This window comes from Pocillopora verrucosa, chromosome 8 (assembly GCF_036669915.1).
Source record: "Pocillopora verrucosa isolate sample1 chromosome 8, ASM3666991v2, whole genome shotgun sequence".
Taxonomy (NCBI): Eukaryota; Metazoa; Cnidaria; class Anthozoa; order Scleractinia; family Pocilloporidae; genus Pocillopora; species Pocillopora verrucosa.
The window spans coordinates 11,193,329-11,214,077 of NC_089319.1; the positions used below are offsets into that span (position 1 = coordinate 11,193,329).

Below are 20,749 nucleotides of genomic sequence, written 5' to 3' on the forward strand. Positions count from 1 at the left end.
GCTTCGAGTGGTTGCTCTTATTGATATATTGTGCAGTCACGCGATGATCTCAACCTTGAACCCATTTCACGTCACAAAGTTTAGGTGGATACGCTTATCTCATCGCACGCATCAAGAGGAAAATGGGATGGTCACGGAATGACTCAGCGACGCAAGCTGTGAGTGTCACAAAAGCTTGCGTGACACAGTTTACATTTGTGCTACATTACTAGTTTTTTTTCGGTTAAGAAAGAGGTTGTCATCATTTCAAAACCGACTTAAGAAGTTGAAATCTTTCAGTGAAGCTAAAAAAAGTCCACAAAATGTACGCTTTACTTTACGATCAATTCCCCTTTTGGGGCACGGATATTTCTCGACGTAATTTTCTTAGGCCGGTAGGCAGCGTTTATATCTGGGAAAGGGTAATGGAAAATTCATGCGATAAAATGAGAAATACCATAATTAATAATCCATTTCGGATAAAGTAGATATCAACACATATTCGTTTTTTTTTTTACGCTAATTTTCACAGACAAAAAGTTCGGTACAAACAAAAGGGCATATATAATGAGATTCTTGTCATGATGTATTTGCGACGAATATATACTATCACTGTCTGGAAAAAAAACTGAATTGACAAGATCTTTAACTAATACTCTCTTGTTAGGCTCGATGCATATCATTTAAACTTCAACTTGTTATCAGTTGAACTCGAGCGTACATAGCCTATGCGAGACCTCGGTTTTTTTTTTACCATTACTGATATTTATTTATATCTGTACACACACTTTCATTCAATAGGTCCTCCAATAACGTTGAAAATAAAATTTTTAGGTAATCTTTCAGCGGTTTTGGTGTCAATACAGCGTTGGTTAAAATTCGCAATTTCACAGATCTAGAAATAGTGAAATCAAATGAACGCTCATTTTGGGAACAAGTAACTTTTAAACATTTGCCAGGAACCGATCATTAATCTTATGCCACTGATGCCTTGCACGATCAAATCGAAGTGAGCTGACCAGAAAAATGAATATTTAATATGTTTTTACCTGCCTGTTGTGCACGCAGTAAGTGCTCATCTTTGTTATGCAAAAAGCTGTTCTTCGTGTAGGTAAATTAGCAAAATGAATTGTTAGCGTGACGCTTAATTTTGATTGGGCTATTCTCGTGAATGACATCTCCGACTACCGTAAAAGATTGCACATAGCCTTAAAGAATCATTTCCAATGGCGGATTTTGAAAATCGAGGTTACCGCTTGCTTGGAAGGTTCATAGTTTCTTGACTTAAATGAACTAAAGAGTGTTTTGAGAGGTCAGTTATAGCGCAATATGACGTCGAAGGAATATCCGCCGAGAGTGGTAAGTTGAAGTTGTTTATAATTTCCAACTGGGAAGCGGCCAGAACTTTGAAGTCATTCTCCGGTTCGTACGCCGGGAATAAGAGATAGGGAGTTGACTTGCTCTGAAAGAGACCTAACTACTGTTTTAAGTGTCTCTGATCTTCTATTTCTTTATTAAATTCGAAGGATATTACCATAAAGATCCGATAAAATCTCCCGAACCAGTGATATTGTTGAACCGTACTCCTAGTATTTCTGTATGTTCCGTGATAGTGTGCTCTTTTGAAACCGACAGATGTTCATTTCATTTCTTAATTTCAGGCCTCTGAAGTTGCCGTAGATCCTCATGCACTGGACGTTTTTCATGCGCAGATTGAAGATGTTGAAATTCAAGGTAATATTCTCTTGGCAGCACCGAGATGGGTCAATTTGGATTTATGAATAATCATCGCGAAGACATAATTTCGTCGTCGAAAAATATTGATCAGATTGCCAGTACGGAACGCTTCCAAGTTATTAAGTGCTCAAGATTGTTTTAGAAGCCTTTCTTTCTATAAAAATCTCATTAAAATTTTGGCAGATATGAGCTTAGGGGATTATTTTTGTCTTGCAGAATGCGAATTTTTAAAGCTAATACAGTAGCAACAGGACGAAGAAAGAAATGTTCGATATTGGCTTCTTGAGAACTACGCAAACAATTACAAATGACGCGGTTATGTTTAGTATTGTTTCGTATATTACAGAATATTTCAAATCATAGGAAATCGCGATTCATTTCACAACATCACTCCATGGAGACATTTATTTCGTCGCGTCTTGACAACTACGAGACTAGCGATATTGAAAGCGACTGCCTGTTCCTTAATTGATCGAAGACACGATTTTTATCCTCTGCATCGTTGTATAAATTATATTTTGATCTAACGTTGCGAAGGCAAGTCTCGGACAATTGCGGTATTTTCTGCTTAAGCATTGACTTACTCCCGGCTCTATGAGTATCGCGAGACTCCACCAGGTGGCTGGCTCAATATCGATTACCTCCGGGAAACAAAACTTTCGTAGATTTGTGACGTCAGTGTCTTACCGAATCCGGCAGAAGTTTATCAAATTAGGAGATATGCTATATCAGAATGCGTCTTTGTTCTGTTTGTAAAAATGTACCGCAATGCTCATTCTATTTAATTAGTGTCGTTTTGAGCGTTTATTTATCCTGTGGTTGCTCTATGATTGCTCTCCAATATTTCATATTGACACTTTGGTTGGAGTACTTCTTCAGTTTATGGTTCTTTTTGCAAATTGAGGGATATAGCGCTTAGATAAATCGGAGTAAGTCTTTCGTATATCACTCTTACGGCTTTACAAATCTTACTTCGTTCTACCCTTGGAATTTTTTTTTTTCAAAAGCAACCAAAACCCGATCAAGTAAAAAATATAATGATAAATTATAAAGAAATGGATTTCATTAAAGCAAAGACATTTCAAAATCCCAAAGTTGACCAGTGAAGGAGCCTTTACTGCCTCCCATGTAGGAAGGAAAATTATTTGAGCTCGCGCCCATTTTAATTTAATTTAACATTTATCGTCATGTAAATGACACTAGGAAAATGGGAAAACAAAAAATTATCTTCTGTGCTCATAAACATTTTTGTATGGTATAATTGTATAGGTGGACATATCTGGATGAGTTTCAAAGGGATAATTGACAGTCTGAGAAAACTCTTTCAGTCTTTAATCTGGTGATCGACAATTTGTTCCCTTCCTTACGCGTGACATTATTGAAGGCCTTAAGGGTTATTTCACCTGTTTTCCTTTTCTTCCATAAAATGATAGAAAGTTTACTTCTTAAACTAAAAATTCCTTCTTTCTCCAAACTTCTGAAATTGATGGGGTCGAAGGTAAATGCTTTCGTCCCATGCCACCTGCGCAAGGAACGCGAATATACAATCGCCATTTGATGTTCACGTGCAAGAGCTTTGACAATGGTACGGTTTCGCTTGAATACTCACTCAGTGAAAACAATAAAACTTTTCAATCTTCTTTATTTAATTTTTGGCCGCATCAGTAACTTTCGCAACAAATTTTCCGTTTAAAACTTTGCAAAATTTATAATTATTTGCAAGTGCAAATAAGATATAAACACTTGACGCAAATATCACACGACTAGCCCCAGTCTTCCTGAGCTCTGGATAAAAACGCGACGCGCACGTAATCGAGGTCCAAACAGAAAAAGTGTGAGGGCCGTCGAATCATGGAGATCCGGCAACCGGTGAATAGCCAAGAACTTTTTTTGTGATCACCCATTTTGGGTAGAAATTATAACTTTCGTTCTTTCTCCTAGAGCTACGATAGTATTCCCGGACCCGTTGACGCTGGGGTATCCAGTAGGAATGGCTACTTTGGAGAGCTCGACTATCAAAGTACGCGCGGATAATCGAATTTTTTTCCGGAAACGCTCACGCTAGCCGCGTACAGAAATTTTTTACAATTTTTACCGTGAAGAGTACTATTTTTACTTTTTGATCGTACATCTTAATATGGTGATTTTTGTTACAGATCATCGTCAGGTCTATGTTGGAGTTCATATTCCTCTTCGACAAAGGAAACATCACCACCATCAGCGGCATCATCACCACCGTCGCAGGCACAGGTCCCTACTGGAATCCAAAGATGAACTCTCATCAGGTTAGAATTTGTTTTTGTTTTAAGCTGCTTGTACTATATTACGTATTGTAACATTTGCCCGAATTTTTTTTTATTTGTCGAAGGATCGCTCACTCTTTTGTGTTTGAACGAGGGTAGGAAAGAAAAGCGAAAACCTTTATAACGAGTAGTGTTTATATCATATAAGCGCGTGAATGCATATTTTCCTTTGAAGGTGCGAATAAAATATTATTCAGAGAAATTTGTAGTAGCATTACAAAAAGCTTTGCTTGTTTTCTATAGAAAAGTTTTATTATCATCCTCGTGTCACGAGCTTTAGGGCTGTTGTTATTTTTACTTTGGCAACTTGTAGTAATCAATCGAAAATTACGCAACGATCGATAAGCCAAAGAATTACTAAGGTTTCATATTTCGTGAGAGCTGGTAATGATTGTCAGTCCAAAATTGCACGAATTCGTGCCGTGAACCCAGCGTGCAAACTCATATTGTAATTTTTCTCTAGCTAATAATATCGATCCTTTTTCTGCGACGATTTTGCTATCAACTCAAGTTCCATTAAGTGAGGCATGCGTTTCAATATATGTACCAGTTTATATACGATTCACTCTGGTCAAGTAGTGGTCCTATTTCGTAGTATTTTAAAGAGCAGTTAAAAACCAAATACTGATGATTAATGTTGTCTGTATTGAAGTCTCTATTCACCAATATCACTGCATCGAAAGCTAGAGAATTGTGCATGTGTATTTTTGAAACCCAGGGGAACAAATTTATTCCTTCAGTTCAATGTTGTTACAGTATGTGTGTTCAAATTTGATATTCAGAAATCCTTTATTTCTCAGCGAATTTCGAAAAAAATTTCCATATGGTTACTTATTGAGGAAGTCTCTAGACTGATAAGTTTTCAAGAAATATGTCAGAACCTAAAATTATTTCGTGAACGTTACAGCACAATTTTTGTGCGTTGTTCGACTCACAAAGCTTCTTGCTAACATCAACTCTGTTTACATCCTCATTACCTAATGCCAGGTTATTTGTACAATCCGTCTTTGCTAAATATTACTTGACCTTCAAATTGTGAACTTCCATTCACAGTAACAACTGTGCAGTGTAATTTTTAAATACTATTTATGCCCAAGCTGTGCATTTACAGTGGTGTTTTTAATAGTAGGAAGATTTTGGTCATAGGTTAATTGACTGGAATAAATTAACACATTGTTCTCTGTTGACAATTAACCACATCTCAAAGACTCACAATTACTCCTGTGTTAATTAAACATTCGGTCCCTGTAGTTCTATTTCTGACTGTTCATTCTAAGTCTCATCCTGTCAGCAATATTTAGCTTGAATTTGTTCAAACACACTTTCCACACACTTGTGTTTTGTTATGTTGTTTCAAAACCTCCACATGGGGTTAAATGATGATTTAGATGAAGTGCTTACTTCAGTTGACAAAAACAAAGATTTTGTTTAACCTATAATAAAGATCAGCCGTTCTTAAACAGAAACTTATTTCAATGAATTTCCATCCTCATTGAACTGCTGCTCTAAACAGGTTCTCTACAATGCTTAATGTGTTCTTCTTTCTAATGGAACAATCTTGTGATATAAGCTTGTAGCAAATTTGAATTCTTGATCTTAGTCTAAGTCATTGATATTCAGAGAAAAAGAGCACAATTAATGTTTTTGCACACACAGCTGTTATTCCTAAGATAAGAATATGATCTCGCTCTTCACATCCAGGGTCCCCCTTTTCAGGCAGTAATGAGTAAAATGTTTATCACATCTAGTACCTCTTATCACAGCTTCATACAAAAAATCGCTAGGAATTCTTGAAAATTTAACAGGTAAATGGATAACTCTACTGGTTTGAAAATTTATTTTACCAGCTGTGTTCAAAATAAGGGATAACACTGTACAAAGGACATACAAAAAGCATACCAAGGTGAAATAAATGCTTTCAGACAGGATATAACAGCCGTAAACAAACATTAACATTATCATGACATTATTGTCTCATTAGCTAGACCTATTTTTTCCTCGCCAAACAGAGTATTGTTATGGATGTGAGCAATGGTATAATGCTCTATTATGTCCCATTGTGACTTGCTGGTCAAAGAGAGTTAATCGTGTAAGTGCACTGATTTAAAAACCATTGTCTGGAACTGAGCAAAGAATTCAACAGGTATTCAAGATCAGACAATTGTTTGGCTACTATGCAGATTTCTCAAGCTAAGTCTTAAGGGTTTGAGCTATTTTTCCTTCAGAGGCAGAGAATGTTTTTCTGGTACTTCACACTACTCTCTTTTCACAACTTTTCCTAATGAAAACCCCAAAAGCTCCCAAGAGAAATTGGTGTTAAAATGTTGCTTGTCTGAAGTATTGATGAAGTAAAAGCAGGAAAATCTATAATTATTTGCAACAGCTGACTGGACAGGGTTTGATAGTTTCACATTGAAGGTACTTCAACTTAATTCCACAGATCATGGATTTATTAGCTATTGTTGTAAGTGAAAATCACACATGGCACAGAATATTGGCATGATATTTGGCCTGACAAGTATTAAAAAATGGAAAGTGGTGTGTTGTTATGCATTTAATTTACTAAACCTCAATTCACTGATATTCTGAAAGAACCAGTTTCAATTTGTTGACACCAAAGCTTAGTAAAGGGGTGTTGTTTTGAGCAACATCCAGCATTGATTTCTAAACATCTAGAGTGGACAAGAACATTGGTCATAGATACACACACACACTGCTCCATTATGTTAACTCGTTCATTCCCAAGATCTCACGAGTAATTCTATTTACTTTCTGCCATACGATTCTTATGATGTTAGTTTAGAGAACTTGGTGTTGGATCAGCCAATAGTCTGCTAATTGCTATTTTTCCTTATTCTCATGCTTGATATTGTATTGATATTGTATGGAGAAATTCTGTTACAGTCATTCACCACAGGGTCACCCAAAATGATTGGGAGTAATAATTTATTATTTTAGCCTCTGAAAAGGTGGAATAAGCTTTGCAGTATCCAGTTGTGAATTCTCCCCCAATCAAGCTTTTTGTAATTTAGAAAACTAGACAGTAGCTGAAATATTTCATTCATCAATCCTCTTCTCCTATACAATTCAGCATAAACAAATTCTGCTTGTTTTTAGATGCAGGGACACCATCATTGCCAACAGACAAAGTGCGCTTCATTCTTGGTGGAGAAGAAGCTGACCAAGAGCAACACAAAATGTTCACAGAATTGCTGGAATACCAGGGTGATAAAGAGGGGAATGAGGAGTGGAGGGAAATGGCTCGGTGGTTGAAATTTGAGGAGGATGTGGAAGAAGGAGGAAATCGTTGGAGTAAGCCGCATGTCGGCACTCTTTCACTGTACAGTCTGTTTGAGTTGAGAAGTGCACTTTTGCGTGGAACAGTACTTTTGGACATGAATGCAAATAATTTATCTCAAATTGCTGGTAAGTGTCTCCTCAGAGCTTTAAACAACTAAAACATGTACTCTAGTTAATTGTAAAGAATGTGTTTCTTTCATGTCAAGCCATTCCAAATAAGGACAGAGAAAATCATCAGGTTAACATTCACCATGATTCACCAGGAGTTTGGTTCAGCTATTTAACAAGGATGTGTAGTCGTTAAGTGTTTACTGTACTTCATTAAATCATTTTTATTAAGTACTGTAAACACTCTTGTGAAATTAAACGATCTTTTTCTTTTCAGATCTTGTCCTTGATGATCTGGTGAATAAAAATCAATTGGATCAGGACAACAGGCAGCAAGTACGTGATGCAATCTTAAAGAAGAAGCGTCATCAGGGAAACAAAACAACAAAGAAGAAGAACTCCAACCCAATCAGTAGCTTTGGATCATTTGCAAAGAAAGGCTCATCTGCAGGCTTTGGTGACATGTTCAAAAGATCTGATTCATCCCATAAGACAACTGCTCCAAAGAATTTAGAGGTGGTGAACGAGGAAGACAGATATGATGGAGAGTTCCCACATTTGCCATCAGCTGCAGACTTGGTGGGAAAAGGGAAAGAGAGTGGTGTTAATGGTGATGCAGGTCTTAACAAGATAGACTCCGAGACTTGCTTAGAAGCGGTTGGTTTACCCTTTTTTCTTAGCTGTTACACTCAAAAACCATGAAAAGCCATATTTTTTATTCTGATGGCAAGTCTGCCCAATATTGTATTTTTTTTTACCTGAAAGATTCCTTCCTTGCTCAGAAGTGGTTTAGTTTAACTTTTTTCTTACCTGTTCCAGATATTTGAAATTCTAATAAGCTACATTTATTGAAAAATGTGATGTCAAGTCTGTAAAAGGTCAAGGGTCAACCACCACACTGTCCATGTGGACTGTTTAGCTTCATGTACCTATAAAAATAATTATAAAGAAAACTTTTCTAGGTGAAGTAACTAAGGTCATCATGCTATGATCCTTCAATGCTTTGTTGTTTTGAAACCAAAAAGAGTTGAAACACTAAGCCCTTTACTCCCAAGATTTCATTTGTAATTCTCCAAACCATTTGCATACCATTCTTATGATGTTAGTGGGGAGAAATTGGTATTGGATCAATTAATAATCCCCTAATTGCTATTTTTCTTCATTCTTATCAATTTTCTGCTTGATTTTGTATTGATATTGTAAGGAGAAATTTTGTCTTGGTCACTTATGGTGGTAAAAGGGAATTAAGCAACACTCTGGTTGTGTTGATCCACATGCACTCACCTATTAAGTGTTGAGTTTCTATCATCAAGATAATCAGAAAATTTCCCTTCCAGTTTGATGCCAACTTTATGAAGAAGATTCCCCAGGGTGCTGAGGCTTCCAATGTCTTAGTTGGTGAGATGGATGTCATAAAGAAGCCAGTGACAGCATTTGTACGTCTGGAGAATGCATCACTTTTAGGTGACCTCACTGAAGTTCCAGTAGCATCAAGGTTTATATTTCTCATGTTAGGACCACCTGGTACACCAGGAAGGTACATGGAAGTTGGACGTGCTATTGGGACATTGATGTCAGATGAGGTAATGTTGTCCATATCGTGCTCTAAAGCTGGACTAACTAATTAACCCTTTACACCCTGACATCAGCATGTATATTCTCCATGCTGTTCTTTATACATTTCCTATGGCAACGACAAGGAGAATTTATATGAATGAAAGTGATCCTCACAGTAATGTGCACTACTTGGGCAGTAGTGAAAACCATTTAAGGAGAATTTAGTGAAAAATCAAAAGCTTTTCAAGTTTACGATCATTTCCTCATTTCTCAAGAGTCTAAGATTTGATTCAGAAGTGAAACCTTAATGAGAAATTACATACTAATCACCCCAAAAGATTAAAGGGTTTAAAAAATGCCAAACTTGGTTTAAATTCCTGTTGTGAGTGTTTCTAACTTGAGATACCTCGCTTTCTCAGCCCTGTAATAGTGCAAAATGTGTATCCATACATTATTGCCTGTGATACTAAATCCAACCTGAAACTACACATTTTTAAGACATTGGTTAATTAAATAAGGAAAAACATGGCTTTGTATTTTATCTGATGGAATTCAAATTTGGGAAATTTGATTTGAGTGCACAGACATGTTATAGCTCAAAATGAATCCAGGTGCGAGTGGATTATATTTAGTTTGATTCAAATTTTTATTTTTTCTAGATACATAACCATAGTTCTTAAATAAGGAAAAGTGAAATTGAAACAATTTTGAAATAATTTTAACCTGATTAATTGAAATAAGCATTTTTTATTTCAATTTTAACCTCTTTGTTTATTTTGTAGATTTTCCATGAAGTAGCCTACAAAGCACATTGCCGCGAGGATTTGTTGGCTGGAATTGATGAGTTTTTAATGCAGGTAATTTAACAACAATATCTTCATCATCCAATTGCTGTTAGTAGTTAGTCATGAGTTTTTCCCAATCCTCCCTGTCTTGTAGTGCTCTTTTACCTTGATACCTCCTCTGGCATTTGGTTGGTATTCCTCTCTGATTAGACCAGCCATATACTGATGGAATATTATTAGCTTTGGATTAACAGTCTTGTCATTGTTGGGGGTATGGTGGAAAAGGTAGCTTATTGAACAATTTGGAGCTTAAGGAGGAATGGATATGAATTGATGTTTAAATTTGGTGATCTTATCTTATTTCATTCTGACTGTGTGGATAAAATGGAGCAAACAACATATTTGTTATATCTCTAATTCCTTGCACAGTCTAACATCACTTGTCTCAATAGCAAACATCTTGATTTGAAAAATTTTAGTGTGTCTGTATGTGTTAATATAGGCATTGTCACAATTGATGCCCATAAATATAAATTAACGCCATTTGCCATGCTTCTCTTGGTTATAGTCTTGTTCACTGTGTCAATAATTTATGTCACCTTACATTTGACCCAACCATCACAACTCTAAGGAAACACTTATCCTTTCATTTCATATCTTGGAGAATACTTTTTTATTTTGTGATTTCAGGTTACAGTGTTGCCACCTGGTGAATGGGATCCATCCATCCGCATTGAGCCCCCAGATGCTGTTCCATGCCAGGGAAACCGTCTTGAGACTGTGAAGTCTGGAGGTGGTGGAGAAGTGGAAGAACATGATCCTGCAGGAGACAGAGAGGAACAACTTCAGAAAACAGGAAGGTAGGGAGATAATGACTGGTACAAAAAACAATGCAGAGAATTTGATGCATCATGTTTTGCCTGACAGTTGGGTGATTAGACTGTAAAAAAAAGGATCTAAAACCCAATTGAAGGTTAAACCTCTTAATCCCAAGATTGAAATATCAGCTAAAAGAATTAAGCCTCAAATGAACCAAACTTTCCAATCAGATCTGATTGGGTAGTTTCTTAGAGTGTTTAGTCTTTTTTTAGTCTTCCTAGTCTTTTTTTGCAATAACTGGGAGTCATTCTTTATTTCTCTGACAGGTTATGTGGTGGTCTTATAGCTGACATTAGACGTCGTGCTCCTTGGTACTGGAGTGATTTTAAAGATGCCCTCAACCCTCAATGCATCGCATCAATCATCTTCATTTACTTTGCTTGTCTCACACCAATTATTACATTTGGGGGTTTGATGGGCACAAAGACAGGGAAGAACATGGTAAGATGTGACTGATAATGCAGCTGTTTTACTGCTATATGTTCCTTTTTGGTTGCTACTGCAAAGCATTTTGGTATGAAACATGGTCAATTTTGCTCATTTTCATCATTATTTGAAAAAAAAATATATAGTTGCTGATTGCTGTCGTTTAACAAAAATTAAATAAAATAAGCTTACTATTGCTATTGAATAAAAATACTGTAGGTTACCTTTCTTTAAATGCTATATATGTAATGTCTGGGAACAAACTAGTTTGCTTCAGCAGCTCAACGTTTTCTGTTTCAGTTGATTTTTCCTTCTGTTTTACACATTTTTTTCCTCATAGCTACATGTATATATTTTTTCTCTCCAAAGCTCTAAATAGGCATGTTTCCAATTTCTTGCTTTCAGGAATTGTCCAGGTAACCTATCCTAAATTCTCTCTCCTCTTACTACCTCTCCTAAATTTTTAGGCTGCCATGGAGCAAATTCTTGCTGGTGGAATTGGTGGAGTCCTCTTCTCCGTATTTGGTGGTCAACCACTTATTATTCTGGGTGCCACTGGGCCTATGTTAGTGTTCGAAGAAATTCTTTATACATTCTGTGATAAATTTGGCCTCGACTACATGCCGTTCCGTTTATGGATTGGCATATGGACGATGTTGTACTGCTTTATCCTCGTGGTAACAGATGCTAGTGCACTTGTGCGATACTTCACCCGTTTCACAGAAGAGTCATTTGCCACTTTAATTGCGTTGATCTTCATTGTTGAGGGCTTCAAGAAGTTGTTCCATGTATTGCATGATAGCCCAGTGACTAAAGGTTACATAACTAATCATAGCTGTTTATGTTATCCGGGAGAGGAAGATTCATCAGATCATCACATGACAGACAGCTCGTCTTTCTACAACATAACACCCCTGGACTATCCTATAGGAGACTGTGCAAGGTATGGTGGTCAGCTTGTGGGTGCGGCATGCAATGATAATGTGTTTTTCCTGTCTGTCATCCTTTCTCTCGGAACCTTCTTCCTGGCAGTCTCACTGAAGGAATTCCGTAGCAGCAGTTATTTCCCAACAAAGGTGAGTTTCATTTCATTTTATGCTCCAGACTGTCCTACAGGTACATGAGCATCAACTCCTTATAGGAAGACAAAGGCAAAACATACACATGTTTTGGCTGAATCAGTCACTGCATCATAAGTGATAAGAATGCCCAATATCTTGTTCTTTTTGGTCTTGTCTCAAACTGTGGCAAAATCTTGTCATGGTAAAGATGATGTTAGATATTTGCTCCAAAATATCAGGATTTCAAAAAAAGCTGGTGACAGCTGGAGTTCTGCAGGCTTCTTGATAACATGTCAGCAGTTAATCTGCTCAAAATAATTACCTTTTGGCTCTTAATGAACTTTTCACAGTCCATCACTTTTACTCAGTCTGATGCTTAAGCAATTCAATTAGATTAGTGGTCCCAACCAAAAACAGCACTTTCCAAGATAACGCATCGAAGCTATTGAACAATTTACCAGAATCTATTAGAAACTGTAAAGATTATAGATTGAACCTTTTTAAGACTTTCAAGGAATTTTTTTATTTAATAGAGTACAGAGTGATTAGTTGGTTTTACTCTAATTTCTTTTCTGTTAATCCTACTTCTACCTGATGGATCTGTTGATAAACCATTATTATTATATTATTATTATTATTATTATTATTACATCAGAACATTTTTAAACCCCTTGCAAAATAGTTTATCCTATGCTTCCTGAGCAAGGATGTGATGTCTAATTTTAATAACCTAAATTTTTAGTGTCTTTCCCACAACAGGTCCGCTCAGTAATCTCTGACTTTGCCATCTTGATCAGTATCATGGTTATGGTTGGTGTGGACTTGGCATTTGGTGTCAACACTCCTAAGCTTGACATCCCATTGAAATTTGAGCCAACAAACAGTAAAGCCAGAGGATGGATAATCCCACCTTTGGGTAAGAACCCTGTGTGGACCATCCCTGCCGCAGCAATCCCAGCCTTACTAGCCACTATCTTAGTTTTCATGGATCAGCAAATTACAGCACTGATTGTAAACAGACGGGAACACAAACTCAAGGTATGAAGATAGATAGATATCTTTTTTAGTGCCTGCTTGAAAAACAATACTTAATAACTTAAAAGTGTCTGGTAAAATTTTAATGACATAGATCAATATGAAGCTTCAACATTTGCCCCCACAAAGCTGGATTCAGTGGTCAATTTTTTTTATAAAAGGCAAAATCAGCAACTGTGACTTTCTACATATTGACCAACCTTTAATAACTAGACCTTGAAGACCTTTACTTTTGAGCCACTCCCTCACAAAAATTAACTCTTTACCTATGGATACCTTCATGTTTAAGGTAAAACACTTGTATTCTGCTGGAAAGATTTGACACTTCTGGTTCAATTTCCCCACTCCAGCTGGGCAAGGTTCAAATACCCATCCCCTGTGTTTTAGTCTAAGACCAATGCTACCTTATAGGAATCCTAGCCCAAGGCCAAAATAAGCCACAAAAACCTTGAATTAGATCTCAAACTCTATGGGTTTTTTAATTACAATCTAAGCCTGAACACTTAAAAGCCTTAGGCAAAACAGATCAACTTTTACCTAGCATTTCACTGATCTGAAATTACTTAGTACCAAGGTTATGTTGCCAACAATGGGTTAACATTTTGGACCAAATCAGCAATAAGTATGTGCTTTCAATTAGACTGGTAATTAAACTCTCATTATGTTATTTCTCTTTACAGAAAGGAGCAGGTTATCATCTTGATCTTCTACTTGTGGCTATTATCATTGGTATATGTTCATTGCTGGGTTTGCCCTGGGTAGTAGCAGCCACTGTTCTGTCAGTCGGTCATGTGCAGAGTTTGTTTGTAGAATCTCAGTGCACAGCTCCTGGAGAGAAAGCACAATTTCTTGGTGTGAGGTATGTTGGCTTGTCATTATGCAAATACATTACGCTCTTGAACATACCTTAGAGTAAATGAAGTTACTTGAAAGGGGTGCATTCATTTGCAAGGTGCCTGAAAGGTGTTGTGGTGAATGACGGAAAGTAGATCCACTATGTTGCAAGAAATTTTTGTAGAGGTTTTAGTTTGCAGCTTTGCAGCTTACACATACATTGGATATACATTTAGTGCTAAATTTTCCAATATTTAAACAGCGTTTGCTACATGTTGCATTGATCTAGATACATCAAACCCATCAAAGAATAGTAGTAATAGATAACAACATGTAACACTCTATGAATAGATTCTAGTAACTCCAGCTGTACATTTGTTATGTACCTAACAGGGAGCAACGTATCACTGGCACATTCATTTTCATCTTGATTGGCCTGACTGTGTTTATTGCTCCTATACTTAAGGTTTGTGTTTCTTTGTAACTTCCCCTTAAATTTATGTTTAACCTGTTTTTTTGCATGCAATTTAAAGAAAATTTTGTTTTATTTGGCTTTTGTAATACTAACAGCAGGTTTCAAGAAGTGTTGAAATTGATCAAAACTAAACTCATTATGACATGGTCACTCCTGTTTTCCCTCAAAATAAGCAGTTGGCGTGTGTGTGTGTGTATGGGGGGGGGGGGGTATTTTCTTTACTTTGAACTTTCATTGGTTCATTGTGATAATTTCACTTACTCTGATTGGCATTTATGGTTACTTCTGTGTTGGTCACATGACACTCAATCATAATGTGCTCTAATCTTTTCCATGTGTTAAGTTATACTGGATTTGATTGCTTCATTTTTAATTTGCCACCTTTTTTCTATAGTTTGTTCCAATGCCTGTTCTTTTTGGTCTCTTCTTCTACATGGGATTCTCAGCCCTTAGGGGACTGCAGGTTAGTACCAACCTGTGCCTATTGATTAAATGTACTGGGAGATACATGAAGCAGTGGCTGTTTATTGTTAAGAGAACCTGAAGACATGGACGATTCAGGGATACTCATGAATTGTTGGGAAAATGTAAATAGTGCTGTAATTTAAGGACTAGTTACAGCTTGCTGAGGACAAAACTGAAAGGAATCTATGGTGGCACCCCTAAATACTCAAGGAGAAATTCAGGGTTTGGTTCTTGATGATGGACCAACAAAAATACTGGGAGGATTCATGTAGTAGAATGCCGACCTTGTTAAAAATGCTTAAGGGAGTGTGAGACTCCATAATTGGAGGGCTCAGAGCAAGAACGATCCCTTGATTTTTCGGCCATTTTTGAAAGTGTTCAGAAGTAGTTGACAACTACTTCTGAACACTTTCAAAAATGGCCGAAAAATCAAGGGATTGTTCTTGCTCTGAGCCTTTCAATTGATTCCCACACTCATAAAATGCAGAGTCTACAGGGTGTCTTCTAGTGGACCAAAAACCTCATTAAAATGCCGAGGGGGAGATGTTGTTTACCAAACAAATTTTGAAAAAGATGTGCGTAGCTTAAAGGTATAAACTAAAATACCACTTAAGAGGTCATAGTCATATTCTTGAGATATTTGGTCACCAAATCATCTGATTATTTACTGATGCGATTCTTCTTTTGGCCAACAGTTCTTTGATAGGTTAAAGATCATGTTTATGCCTGTGAAGCATCAACCTGATCTGATGTTCCTGCGACAAATTCCTCTCAAGAGAATCCATATCTTTACACTGATTCAGCTATTCTGTTTGGCTGTACTGTGGATCATCAAATCCACTGATGCTGCCTTGATCTTCCCTGTTATGGTTTGTACTTGCTTTATGCATATAAAATGAAAAACTTTTTTATCAGTCAATGAAAGAGTATGTACCGCCAATTTATAATTTTCTTACTATTTTAGTATATTGATGTGCTCTGTCCAAGGGGTTAGGATTGTGAATGAGGCGATACGATATTTAACAAATATTGTAAACCTAGTTATTTGTGATGTAAATTACCTTTCTCTTTTTGCATGGTGATTAAAATTTGCATTGCATTGTCAGTGTTGTAATGTTGTCATACCTCTGTTAATTAGTAGGTCACAGATAGGTTGATAGGTTAAAGTCATCAAAATGTGGTAACCTTAAAAAAAGTGGCACACAAGGGGCAGCCAAGTTTGTCTCTGATGTTCTTACCACATTTTGATGTCTTCTATTACTTAAGAGACCCACTGCAACATGGTCAAGCGCTTCTATTTTAGGAACCATTTTTTCACATGTTTTGGCTGCTATAAAAGACTCTGAAAACCTTTCCATTTGGTTAACAGGTATTGATGTTGGTTGCTGTACGTAAAGTCATGGAGAAGATTTTCAACCTCCATGAACTTGAAGTGTTGGATGACTTGATGCCAGAGAGCATCAAAAAGAAGCAAGCTGATGAGGCAGCAAAAAAGAAGGATGATGACTATGATTCTGATGAGGATGAATATGATGAGGACGGTTTTAATCATTGTGATGAAACTGATGGCAAAAAGGTGAATATAAGCTAATCTTTACATAGTGGTGTATATGGTGTAAGTTTTGCATGATATTATCTTTTCCATGTAAGTCACCCTTGGTAAGTATTGATTAGTCTCGGTGGAGCCAGTAAAAGCCAAGCCTACTTTTTGCATGGGTTCATGATGTACCTGTTTTATGAATTTGATATTAAACTCCTCCCTATCCTTGTAAGGTAGACAGCTGTGCTGATGGTAAGGGTGCTGTGTATTAGTGCTGTGTTTCTGCTCTTGCAAATTTCTCTCAGTAAAGCAGATAGTGTTTACTGTGTAGATTGAGAGTCTCAAATTCCTTTATATGCTAATCCTGTTGAAAAAACTACCACACTTTAGTGATGGTGATTGGTGCTTTTGGTAGTTATCGAGGGCCATCTTGACCTGATTTGTTTACCTGTAGACATGCAAAGAGTCTGTGTGTGTGACAGTTGATTTCCATTTTGACTTATTTTCTCTGTATACAAGGCAAAGCAACAATTGGTTTCATGCTTAAGTAAGCAATGGGAAAAAAGAGAACCTTTCATTTTGAATATTTACAGATGTAAAATTACTTGTTCTCCATGATTAAAACTCAGAGATAAAAAATCAAAAATGAACTAAGACCTGCAACATTTCCTTCTGTTGGACATTGGGACTGAAGGATTTAAAAGTTTGTTTGTGATGTGTTTCCCTGTTCAGTAAATTCTACATTTTAAACCTTTTTTCAGGCCCTCACTGATGGAAAGGAGTTAAATGGCACTGCAAATGTTGTAGCACCAATGAATATCTCAGAGGAGATGTGCAGGAGCTCACTGTGGAAACAGTTTGTCAAGGATGGAACAACAGCAAAAAGCAGAAAAGGCAAACCTGGTGACAAATCCAAGCATAAACACAAACACCATCACAAAAATAGGCACCATCGTCATAAGAGAGATCGTGAAGGATCAGCTGACGAAGAGGGACTGTGGATGCTTGAAAAGAAGAAGGAAAATGGTGAAGATGCAGGAAGTGATGTTGAAATGGGAAGAAAGCTTTCTACAATAAATGAGGACAAGCAAGATATTGTTATTGACATGGAGGAGATACAGAAATCATTACTTGAGTTGAATGAAATTGGCAGCACTGTAGCTGGTGAAGATGACAAGCAAACTCCTGGTGATGCGGAAAATCCTGTTTAGATTGTTTCTTGCATGAATTCTGGTATTCATGTAATGCCAGTATTGTTGGTCACATGACAACATATTAGTACGCATACATGATTAAAAGGCAGGTTCAATTGCATAAAATGGCACACTTTGAGGTTGAAATAGACAGCAGCAACCCAATGTATTTAATTAGTATCTCCAGTAACAGACATAAGTTGAAGTGCATGCATGTTTACATAGCAACGGTGAATTTTCAATTTTATAAAATTTTAAAACTCCAGATTTCTCTTTGGACGTGGCAATGTTTATTGACTGCATTAATTGATGAAAAAATTCTGATTTTTAATTGAAGGCTGTATTCAAACATAAAGGTGAAAAAGCTGTATAGGAAAGAGATCTTTTGATGTGACAAGTTATGTGTGGTTAAAAAAATCCATAAGATCTGTTCTAAGAGTTGGAATTGAATTAGAACTCCCTGGGAAATTTAATTATCTGTTGAAAAAGATTTTGACATTTGGCAATTTCTTCACATAATGATCTCTGAATAGAAACGTTTGTCTCAAAAATTCATCAGACTTTGTGTGTGGGCTGAAAGATGATATATAAATTTAGGTGGAAAACAGCATCAAGAATGCTTTGTGATAAATCAAACTTTGTCTGTTAAGATTGCTTGAGAATTCACGTTCTTTAAAAAAACTATAATTAAGGTAGATATAGCAGTTAAGAAAAAGGCTTTATGTGGAGAATAACTTTAGTTGTTGATAAGAATTGTATTTGGCCGGCTTTTAAGCACAAATGGTGAGTACTTACATTGGGTTGTAAGTTATATTTAATAAATAAGCTGTCAAGGTGGTAAAATAAAAAGATATCCATAAAACAAATAAACAAACAAACAAACAAGCCTTTCCAGCAGAGACAACAAACAGTGTTGTGTAGCAGTTTTTGCTGTAACTAATAAATTTCAGTATTTTTGTATTTTTAGTAAATAAGGCAAAGCAGAGGCGGGTCCTCTTAATAATTGTTTCTAGCTTTTGTTAGTTCAGCCTCTCAATCATGGTTTTCTTTCTCTCACAAGACGTCTGTGACAATGCAAACTCAGACCTCACCCTCAGGCTCAAGCCATATTTTTTCACTTAAAGTTTCCCTTCATTTTGAGATTTCTTTCAGTTACTCAGGATAAAATGACCCAAACTAATGGTTACTGAAGGAATTTATTTTGAAACTTAAGTTAATGTGAATTAAATTTGTGACAATCTTGTATTTGTGACTTTCAATAGAAGGTATTTATTCCAGCTTAATGCTATAATTTAAGAGGAACCGTCCAATTTTGTAACTTTGTAGTAGAATTTTTTTCAGTGTTTGTGGGCGTACTTTCAATCTTTTGCATTTGATTTTCCAGTCATGGTGTACCACTTAAAGTATGAATCCTTTTTGACAGTAATTTACTCTTAATCAAATATTTGCTTTTGTAACTTAATGTACTGATTTTTATGGTTTTCAGTCAGTGATAACATCAATGAAATTGATCTTGCAATTATGTTCACCTTATATTTTAGTAATAGTACTAAGAGCACTGTAGGCTTAAGCCATAGATTTTTGATAAGTGACATTTGAGAATGTTTTATGTAAGTTGCTCATGCAGTAATTATCATCCTCTAGGTTATACCTGATGTTGTTGAACTTCTCTCTTGGTTCAAATTTTGTCATCATTTCTTGCTGCTTATAGTAATGAATGCGAATTCATTTGAACAAAATACACTTCATAAATAGGCTTTGAACCAAGAATAAAGTTTAACGATGATATACATTTCACTTCGTCATTTTGGTTTAAAATTGTCTTAATCAGTTGGAATAGTAAATGTATTTTTTTTATTTTCCTCAATTTCGGATGATCATAAAACCAATCTGATCACTAAAATTTTAAACCTCCATGAATTTTTAACTATACTATAGACAAGCTTTATTCACTACACATATTCCAAACTTTTAGAAATGTATGTAAAAAGTATTGTAATGTCAAAATATTTATTGTAAAAACACAGCAAGTTAAAATTAGTTTGTAATTAATGAGGTTACCTCAACAAAAATCTGTGTATTGTGTAATTCACAAGATTTAAGTATGTGATCATAATTGCGTGCATTTGGGAACCAGTTCATTGTCTTTTGTTTTCCAGTTGTAAACAACTTAGAGAATAATTTTGTCAAGAAGCAACACGAGTTTGACAAATAATTTAAAGAAGCTACAAAATTGCCCGTAAGTGAACGTGATATGTCATTCAAAAGTTTTGTTCATAACTTATCTGCTAAACTATTGTCAATTTGTGTAAGTGTTTCTGGAAATCAAATAAAGTTCACACATTCACATGATAACCAGAATATTTTGAGACTAGATTATTCAATAACATATTTTGATAAGTGTTACATTTCCTCGAATAATTCGAACAATCACCCGAGCACTTAATGAAAATTTGGCGAAAAGGAGCAGGGGGAGGGCGGTGCTTATTAAATTAGCACAGCAATAGAACCAAAAAAAAAGTCAAAAGAAAAGATAACGCATATAAAGAACTTTGCAAGCAGATAGAAATAACAGGAAGGGGAAAGAAAGTATTCTCCTGTACTAATTTCGCTGTAGTTGAAGCTTTTGAAAAACTTATAAATGAAGTGGCAAGAAGAACAGGTTTTCCTCGTATCCCTACTATTTAAGAGAGTGAGGGAGAAGGGGGGGGGGGGCGCTTATTTGATACTATAGCCTAGGGGGTGAGCGCTTATTCTGGGTAGGTCGTTTATAAAAGCGTGGGCGCTTATTCGAGGAAATACGGTATTTTTACGTTTAATATCAGGTAGTGTCACAGATGGAGTTCAGCACCATGTCAGTACCAGAGATTCAACTGTAGAATCCTCTACCATTTACCTACAGCTTCTCGAATACGTAAACAATAACTACGTTTTGCTGTAGACAGTGTAAAGAATTCGATATACTTTTGGCTATGGGACGTTTTCAATCACTTGCTTAGCAGCTATGTGACGGAATTGGAGCAAAAGAAACTGTACATAAATGAGAGGAGTTCAATCCCCTAGGATCCCTTT

At 36.2% G+C, this 20,749-nt stretch overlaps 1 protein-coding gene across 2 annotated transcripts; it reads left to right on the plus strand.

Annotated features, from left to right (window-relative positions):
• The first annotated feature begins 1,177 nt into the window (after nt 1-1,177).
• Nucleotides 1,178-20,032, plus strand: LOC131779205 (electroneutral sodium bicarbonate exchanger 1). Of its 2 annotated transcripts, none has more exons than XM_059095732.2 (17): nt 1,178-1,338; nt 1,641-1,713; nt 3,873-4,001; nt 7,137-7,445; nt 7,705-8,084; nt 8,765-9,010; nt 9,767-9,841; nt 10,460-10,629; nt 10,915-11,089; nt 11,542-12,150; nt 12,895-13,173; nt 13,851-14,029; nt 14,398-14,470; nt 14,874-14,942; nt 15,640-15,813; nt 16,314-16,520; nt 17,246-20,032. In XM_059095732.2, exons 1-17 carry the CDS (start codon nt 1,309-1,311, stop codon nt 17,693-17,695), a joined length of 3,627 nt encoding a protein of 1,208 aa, XP_058951715.2. In that variant the 5' UTR covers nt 1,178-1,308; the 3' UTR covers nt 17,696-20,032. The 2 variants fall into 2 exon arrangements, with proteins under 2 accessions (XP_058951715.2, XP_058951716.2); XM_059095733.2 differs by lacking the exons at nt 1,178-1,338; nt 1,641-1,713 and adding exons at nt 3,530-3,585; nt 3,658-3,736.
• Nucleotides 20,033-20,749: the final 717 nt, after the last annotated feature.

Bases quoted from the DNA above. Each gene is read 5' to 3' on its own strand.
- LOC131779205 (XM_059095732.2), top strand. From the start codon at position 1,309: ATGACGTCGAAGGAATATCCGCCGAGAGTG. The intron at 1,339-1,640 runs GTAAGTTGAAGT...TCTTAATTTCAG, and splicing joins AGGAATATCCGCCGAGAGTG to GCCTCTGAAGTTGCCGTAGA. The intron at 10,630-10,914 runs GTAGGGAGATAA...TTTCTCTGACAG, and splicing joins CAACTTCAGAAAACAGGAAG to GTTATGTGGTGGTCTTATAG.